The 8846-nt window shown below is 40.4% G+C and overlaps 1 protein-coding gene across 2 annotated transcripts; it reads right to left on the bottom strand.

Moving 5' to 3' along the window:
- Window positions 1-825: 825 nt before the first annotated feature.
- Window positions 826-8809, bottom strand: MEIG1 (meiosis/spermiogenesis associated 1). Of its 2 annotated transcripts, XM_066182762.1 has the most exons (4): window positions 8661-8809; window positions 6490-6622; window positions 4474-4636; window positions 826-2473 (listed from the first exon to the last, which is right to left on the bottom strand). In XM_066182762.1, the coding sequence occupies exons 2-4, from the start codon at window positions 6591-6593 to the stop codon at window positions 2345-2347; spliced, it is 396 nt and encodes a 131-aa protein (XP_066038859.1). In that variant the 5' UTR covers window positions 6594-6622; window positions 8661-8809; the 3' UTR covers window positions 826-2344. The 2 variants fall into 2 exon arrangements, with proteins under 2 accessions (XP_066038859.1, XP_066038860.1); XM_066182763.1 differs by lacking the exon at window positions 8661-8809 and having other exon boundaries at window positions 4474-4647; window positions 6490-6578.
- Window positions 8810-8846: the final 37 nt, after the last annotated feature.

The raw sequence follows: 8846 nt of genomic DNA, 5'->3' as shown, positions 1-8846 counted from the left end.
GACAAAGGCCATCTCTGTAAACTGCTCTTACTAATTACAAGGCTTGTCCTTCTTTTTCATGCTGTGAATCTTTTAAATATCACAGTGACATTCAATCTTTTTTACATTGACAATGCTGAAAAATATAAGTAATATCTAGGTAATTCACTCTCTCAAAGTGGGAAGGATCTGTCAACTCATATAAAGTGGAACATGAATTCCCATGCTACTCATTCGAAGTGAAATATCCATGGGCTGCATGAAATGCACAGTCATGGTTTTAAAATACAGACAGAAGCATCCAGCAATATTGCAAAAACATTGAGGAGTAGTCAGGTAAAATGAGGGAATCCCAGAAAATCTCTTACATGTGTTTCAACTTTTAAAAATTTTTCTTGAAGAAAAGAATTCACATTAAATCCTAAAAAGGTACCTGCAGTTTTCTGTTCTCAAATGCCCAACTTTGTCTTTTTTATAGACTGAGAAAACGGCTGTACCAAATGTTCTCACTTCTTCTGTGTGTGCTGATAGCAATAATTTCTGACAATAAATTTGAGCTGGCTATACAACACATCTATTTTTTGAGAAATTCTTTAAAGGCTGTTTTCATATCCACTGGAATACTTGCTTTTTAGGAATCTATACAGTTAACAAAGTGAGATCCACTAAACTAAAGTGACAAAATTGATGGGTTATCTGGTAATTGTTCTGTTCCCACTATTTAACTGCAAAGTATGCAAAAAGTCCTGTCTTTTAAAAGTACATCCAGAGCATTCCAAGCAAAGAAGAAATCATAATGAAAGGCTGAAGTGACATTCATTGTAGCAATGCTTTATTTCTCTACATTGCAGTAACTCTCTTTTTATATGCCATTAAAACCTTCTGGGAATATAAGTTTCATAGTTGCTTCAGAGTATCTTTCAGTTGTTTCTCCAACAGAGTTAATACAAATTTAAGCTAGAACTTTCCAAGTACTCTAAATAAGATGAGGATACTATCACCAGCCATTGTCAATGAGGTCTTTTGAATATTGCACCCATACTACTTACTCTGACTAGGAGCTGTAAGTCCTCTATTTCTCATCCTGACTCTGCCTCCATTTTAGGCTCAAATAAATGAAGAATAGCCATAAGATAGGTGGTCAAATGTACATTGCTAATTCGTGCCTAAAACTAAGTTTAGATACCTTTGGTCAGCAGTCTAGAGATAGGAAATATTAATAACATTTTTTTTTGTAACTACCACAAAACCCCCTACTGGTTTATATAAAAAGCAATCTATTCTAGTGGTCAATTATCAAGAGTTTTGGCATCTCAAAGATTTTTAATTAAATCCCCTCATGAGTGAAGGTAAGTACATTCCTTCATCTTCACTGAGTGTCTCAGAGTAGCCCAGGTATGGGCAGCTGCTGCAGAGCTGATGTCACAGCAGCACGTTCAAAGAAAATGTTACACAGCTGCACTTAAAATAAATTACTTGTGCCCACAAGAACTTCTCTCTGTTCAGAACAAAGGCTGTCCAAATGACAGGATCAGGTGAAGATGTTGACAATGTAACATCTGAAGTTAGATGAGATGAATTCTGCCCAGAAATCCCACATATCATCTGTGTACCTCACTTTCCCATAAATATTACCGAGTGTGGACTCCATGTTCTTCCTGGAGTTTTATAATCCATGTTCCCAACCTGTGAATCCACAATCCACACCCACAAGAAGGCAGATGCTACTAAGTCAATTAATACTTCCTCTTTGAGTAATTAGAACAGGCACCTGACAAAAATACTTTGGGGATAGACAGACATTTCTGTTGTAACTTTCTATTGCAATAACCAGTCTTTATAACTGCAGCTCAGCACTGGCCATTGTTACTTGATGGTTCAGTGTCCTTCACTTAAATTTTTTGCTTGTTTTTCTTGCTCTGCTCCAAGGAAATGTTAGTCAGTGCTCTGGCCTCACTTTGGCTCTTTGGAGTCTCATAAACCTAAGCTACACCAAGACACTATGGCTGACATTAACCATTAGTGTCAACAAGATTATATTGTTTGGAATAATGAACGATTGATGCCTGTACTTACAATGGATGTTACACAGGTAACTGAAATATATGATGTCCATTTACCAGCTTTTTAGCTTTATTTCAGAGCATTTGTAACCAGGAAAATGAGGAATAATAAGGCTTTTGCTTATAGGAAAGAAAAAGTGAAGTTTTTATGTCTATAGTTCAGGCTTCTCTACATTTCCAGCACTTCCCATTCTATCTAAACATGACATGGATACTTAAGGTAAGCCAGATTTCACAAATCATTTACTTACAGGTCTTAAGAAATGGTTTATAAAAACAAACCAACTAGAAGAGTAACAAGACTAATACACATAAACTTTCACTTTAGGGACGTCTTTGTCTTCACATTCTCTTTGCCTATTGTAATAATAGAATGTATTGTCCCTTCTCTGAAGTTTCTTAATAAATCCACTTTCTGGCCAGCACTCTACCTATAAGTAGAACAAAAAGGTATAAAATCACCTGAACATGCTCACATTAAATGATGTTTGTGCATGACATTGCAAGGAATATAGGGTATACTTCCTTCCAGAGGAAACCCTCATTTGCATCTAAATACCATTTTTCTATTAACTTGCTGAACTTTTAAAAACACATTGAGAACAAGATGACAGAAATCAGTTTTCAGGTTTGGTATAAAGTTATGTGATCTGAAAAGCCCAGAAATAGAAATCTAAGGATATTTAACAGGCTAATTTAAAATTGGACAAATTTTTAAAACACCTTGTTAAGGAATATAACATTGATGCTATTCAGTTATTCAGTAATTGGACAGGCTGCAAAAGTCTGCTTCTGTAATACTGACACACACTTAAAGGTTTCTTTCAGATCCTTCTGACTATGAGAAATGCGATTTTCATTAGCAATTTCATGAAAATAAGGTAAGCTGCAGATTGTATTAGTCTCAAAGACAGTAGGATCAGTCACACAAACTCAGCATCACCCTGGTGCTCTCCACTGTTCCACAGTGTAAAGCTTTAAATTAAAGGCTTCAGCATTTGCCTGTTCAACAGCTTCATGACTTTAGTAGCTCGTTCAGCTTGAGCATCTATGACTGCTTCTGATTAAACTAAACCTTAAAAATCAGGTAATAAACATCTTATTTCTCTTCCAGGCAGAGCTGACAACAGGATGTCAGACTGGAGCATTCTCTGTTGGAGAAAACCCAGAAGTGGTTTCATCACTTACCTTATGACTTCAGGCATACAACTGTGTTATTTGCACTGTCTGTGTAAACATAACAGCTTTAATATTCATTCCACCTACATTATAATTGCATCTTTAGTAAAAACTGCATTATAGAAACCCAATATGGACTAAACAAGACATTTTGGAGTATGTAACTTGAAAGAGAATCAGTGCCAGCCCTGGCAGGCTGGAACAGAATGCACACTCACATTACAATGAGTGTGTGGGATTCTTTAACTTTCATCAGGGTTTAACTGCTGGCCGTTGTGCCATAAATCTTAAACACACAGATCCTACCACAACAATGACATGATTTCCTTCTACAGTTACTGAAAATGATACCACAGCCTTTGCAGTGATATCAGAGCCCACAATAAAATAATAAACTGTTTCTTATTATGCACATCAACATGTTTTGCTGTGCTCTGAGTTAACTGGATGGGGAGTGAGTTTCTTGGAACTTTCTGTTGTTTCTTATGTGCACAGGAGGCCAACATCTTTTAAAAGTCTGTTCTGCATACTATATTTTCTGCTTTGGAAGAAAAATTACAGAGCTGTAATAAAAATGATACATCGTTTGTTGTGTTAACCTGTAGCTAACCTGTCAGTAGCTTCCGGATAGTTGGCACTACTCAATAGCTCATTTGATGTGCGGGGGAGCATCACCACCAACTGTGGTGAGCAGAAACATGAGTCCTTGGTGCTGACAAGAGCCTGTGTCACAACTGCCTTTTACAGCTGGCATCAAATATTTCCATTGTGGACATCATTTTGACAGAGGCCAAGTTGTGAGTGTGCACAAAGCCTGACTGTGCTACCACACAATCCAACTGCAAACTGGAGCAGCAGCAATGACACAGCACTGACTCCATGGACAGTCAGCGAGTTTTCTATTGAGTCTGTTGACAGACTAATGGGAAAGCTGCAGAGAACTCACTTTGAAATATTTCTGCCCTCAACACTGAATTATTCCTTGGGAGATCACCTACATGTGTTCACAGAGATCTGTGATGCTTCTAAATGCATCAGAGAGGGGGAACAAAACACAGGCTGGGTAGTGTTACTGTTTCACTTCTGTGAGTTATTCTACACAGTTAACAACAGCTCAAGAATTCAAGTCAGACCTGTGAGGAAACACAGAACTGAGCCTAAATGAAAGGAAATAAGCAGCACCTCCATTTTTAATCATTTTACATGAGACAGAAGTTTAAAGTAGTAACCCTTATAAAGTTCTAAATCTTACCTCATCGACTTGTTTTACTTGTTTATATTCCACCTCATCTCTGTATCCAGCTTGCTGAAATCTGTACAAGTTCTCTACGTCATCTGACCATATTTTGGCACGATGCATAGATTTGGGTTTGATGTCAGCTATAGTCATGACTTCAGGAACTTTGGACATCTCCCTGAAATTAGACTTAAAAAAATTAAATGGAGAAGACAGAAGCAAGTGATTTTGTTAGGGACATAGGGTAATGAATAGAACTAAATTAAAAAAATAAAAAAAAAAGGAATTACAGAGCTCAAAGTCTGAGGTTAAAAAAGCAAAAAGTTATAAGCAGTTGGAATCAAATTAAATGCACTACTTGATCTCAAACAAACCCAACTCCTCTGTACTTCCACTTACATCTTGACTCAACCTTTCTAAAATTTAATTGTGCATATTGATGCATTAAAAAAAATTAAATGCAGTATTTTTGAATTTCACATCTTTGCAGTTGCTGTCCCCTTGGGGCAGGCAGGTAGATGTCCAGATTTTTCTTTCCTGCTCCTGAAGTGACACCAAACTGGGAACCACAGAACCAAGATCTGGGCAAACACTCAGGGTGGGAGAGGAGAAATGCACAGTCAGTGACATGGGCACAGTGCCACTGACAGAGATAAGGTCTGCAGAGATAAACTGGATAAGGAGACACAGAACACAACCCACCAGTATTCACCCCTTTCTACCTTTGCCCAATTAAACTGACTGCCACTGACTCCTCCTCACACAAAACCCATTTGTTCAGACATAGCAAACAGGTTAATCAACTGCTAAACCTGAAAAGAGAAGAACTGGAACAAGCTGAAACTCAAACTGAAAAGAAAATTAATTAAATAGATAAATGAAAAAAAAACCCAAAAAACCCCACCAAAACCCCAAACAAACTAAAAACAATAGCAGCAAAAAAACAATTAAAAAATCTGCAGATAGTGGATACTCACCAGGGATGGATTTGAACTATATTTAAAAAAAAAATAACCATTTGACTTCTTACATCTGAATTTCATTGCATTTGCTTTCTTAAGCTACTTGCTACTTGCTTTTTTGCTGCTCAAAGAGAACTTTTGTTGCTTCTGCAGGCAAAACACACACATCTCTATCATGCCTAGCAGGTATGATCAGAGATGAGTCCTTTCCCAGTTTTGAAATGTCACCAAGCTTCAGCTTCATAATTAGGAAAGTATCTCCAAGGAATGAAAGCTTCTGGATTTTGCAGTGAGAGGATGAATAGAGTCTCCTTCCCTGTGGGTAGGATGCTGCCTCCAAGCCTTGCCCAATTTCTTTACTTGGCAAGTTCCTATATCAACAGAGAGCTTGAAAAGTTGAATGCTGAAGTCTTATCAAATGCAAAATGACACTAGTCTTTTAGAAAAGCAGAAACTGGGAAAAAAGTCTTGCACCACAAGATAAAAATCTTGGGGAAAATTATATCAAGAATTATTGGTATCACAATGTGGAAGTAGCAGAAGGAAGTCTGCACACCTGTGCAGAGAGCAATCAGGAAACAAAGAAAGGGCCTTTCATCTCTTACTGAATACACTTTATTAGAGATCAATAAAAATATGTAAAAGGACATTTTTCTGGCAACACTAAATCATTTATTATTTCAGTTCATTACTCCAAGAATTCTTTTACTAGGCACTGCAGCATTTCACAATTGAAAGCAGCCATTTACTAAAAAAAAAAGTAATTTTCCCATCTGCTTATGAGGTATCAAATACAAATTAACAGGATAAGCACAGATCCTTATTCTAAATTTAGGGTAGTCTTTGATATATCTATCTCAACATAAGTTTTTTTTTTTTTTCTCATGTGCTGCAAAGGGCTCTTTTGTAGCTGTCACAGGATTTTTCAAGCTCTGTGTTTGTTCATCACTGTTTGATGAGAACTGCTGTCAGTCAATATTGACTTTAGACAGTCAATATGACTAGCAATAACATTAGATCTTATTAAATGCTAGGCTCTAATGAAATTAAGTGTCTTGTGACAACTTACATGTCATTAGTGTTAAGCTCTTCTTCACAGGACGTGCTGGATTCACCTAATGAATGTTTTTCTTTGAGACATGTGGGTAGGTCTGGCACTTTGTGAGTCACCATTAATTCCCAGTGCCTGTCCACAGGCCTTCCTGCCCAGGAAATAAAGATATAAAGATCATGCATTGAAAGTTCCAGCTCAGTGACTTCGTATAATGAAAGCATCCCATTTTGGGGCTGCTATTTAAAAATTGTACTCTTTGTCTATTATGTGTCCAAGTTCCAGGCACAGGGCTGTTTTCATTGTAGCAGAGCAGAGGACAGCTGTACTCCAGCCAGGAATTCAGGGAAGAGATTAAAAACAACAGACAGATAAAGGCAAATAAAGAAGACAAGGGAATGGTAAGAAAATACTCAGTTTAACATCAACACTTTTCATTTAAAGGGATTTTTTTAGCAGTGGAGTGGACTTTGCTAAGATGACAATGTTTGCCTGCTCCTAATTTAGGGTAAACAGTGAGTGCTTTGGCCTCGGGAACACTTTTTTTTATGTTAATAATAACACAATTACTGTGGAATTCTCACTAGCCTGGGCTCCCTGATGGTGGTTTCCTGAACAGTTACACAGGCTGTCAGGGTCTGTGGGAGGAGAGTGTCTGCTCCCTTAGGGCATCTGCTCAAGGACCATCTTCACTGCAACACGGGCTTACAGGAAAGGGAGGAAGCCATAAAACAATACATGGGGACTCAAACCTAAGCAGCAAATGAGGAAGCTGGTGGAGAGAATCACACCTGGCCAGGGACCAGGGACCTTGTCAATTGGGAAATACAGGATAAAGGGGGAAACAAACAAAATATGCAGAGACAAGGACCTGGGGGAAAAAAAAAAAAACAAAACAGATAAACAAATCTCAACTCTAGCATTAAGAGATGGGCTATCAAGAAACTACACAAATGACATCCTGGTAAATCAACTTCGTACTGGTAAGATTTAACCGGGGCATCCAGACTTGGAGAGGTGTGGGAATCCATGGAACAGAATAGATCTGTGAGGAATGTGCAGGAGCAGTGAGAAACAAAGATGGGAATAGACAGAAAAGAGTATAAAATAAGCCTGTTCTGTGTAAAACAGGAGCGGTCAGTATTACATGCCCAGCTAAGCCCCACACCTCAGCATCACAGACTGTTCTAGCCTACTGTATCTTCTTAAACCTTAACTGTCTCTCTGCACAAACTCTATATTCCACATGTGTGTGTGCTGCAAAGACAAAGTCTGCTGGTGAGACCTGTGTCCGAGTGAACACTGGTGCTAGCTCCTGGAGTCAGGCTGGGGGCATGAGCACCTCTGGCCTATGATATCTGGAGTAAATGAGGGTACTAAATTTCCAGCCACCGGAGCAGGAACAGGATGTGTCCTGAAAAATTGGCTGCTGAGGGAGGGCTGTCATGAATGAGGGGTTCCATGTCAGCAGGTGGAGCAGGACTGTGGGTCACAGCCTGTGTGCCTGGTGCTGGGGAGGAGTGGTGTCTGCACATTCACCCATTCTGGTACACCTAGGGTGCACACCCATATTCACCAGCAATCCTGAAGCTGAAGAGTAGGGGCACCCTGGGTCCAGGCCAGTGTATCATGCGGGACAGGGGGCCCTGCTGCCTCCTCAGCCCGGACAAGGAGCACCACGTTCCCAGATAGGAGAGGACCTGGGGCAGAGCAGCGGGAGGAGATGGCTGTATCTCTCCTACATCACTTAACCCAAGCCAGCAAACACAGGACCTGCTTGAGTCTCAGAAGAGCCAGTAAGAGATTTCATAGGATGTCAAGGGGTTGGAAAGGACCTTAAAGATCATCTCGTTCCAACTCTCTGCCACGAGCAGGGACACCTTCCATTAAATCAGGTTGGTCAAAGCCCCATTCAACCCGGCCTGGAACTGTCCTGGGGCTGGGACAGCACAACCTCGCTGGGAAAACCGCCCCAGTGCCTCACCGCCCGCACTGTACAAAAATTCTTCCTAATATCTAATCTAAGTTCTCCTTTGCAGAGATTTCTACCTACTCTACCCGACAGCTCCTAGTACATTCCGATGCGCTCAGGCAGACATCCAAGCCTGCATCTGTAACTGCGCTGTAACTTCACCCTGCCTCCACCGCCACGGCCATAGCCCGCCCACCGAGCCCTTAAGGCGGCCCACCTGGTTCAAGCGACGCAAAACAGGGACTCTTCTCACTCGGGGCCGAGCGGAGGCCGAGGCGCGATGGGAGCGGCCCTCACGGCCACCCCCCACCCCCTAAACCCCTCACGGCTGTCCCGACAGGGCCGTCCCTTCACAGCCGTCCCCTCACGACGCCAACGGTCACCAGGCAACCGCCCGCCGCGG

Source organism: Chamaea fasciata, unplaced genomic scaffold, assembly GCF_029207755.1.
Source record: "Chamaea fasciata isolate MVZ Bird 193981 ecotype frontalis unplaced genomic scaffold, bChaFas1.0.hap1 SCAF_5, whole genome shotgun sequence".
Classification (NCBI taxonomy): domain Eukaryota; kingdom Metazoa; phylum Chordata; class Aves; order Passeriformes; family Sylviidae; genus Chamaea; species Chamaea fasciata.
The sequence above is the reverse complement of the archived record's forward strand: the minus strand, read 5'-3'. Positions and strand labels throughout refer to the sequence as shown.

Coding starts and splice junctions, on each gene's coding strand:
- MEIG1 (XM_066182762.1), bottom strand. CDS start 6,593: ATGGTGACTCACAAAGTGCCAGACCTACCCACATGTCTCAAAGAAAAA. Junction 4,637..6,489: donor GAGCTTAACACTAATGACAT/GTAAGTTGTCAC, acceptor GTCTAATTTCAG/GGAGATGTCCAAAGTTCCTG. Junction 2,474..4,473: donor AAGTAAAACAAGTCGATGAG/GTAAGATTTAGA, acceptor TTCTACTTATAG/GTAGAGTGCTGGCCAGAAAG.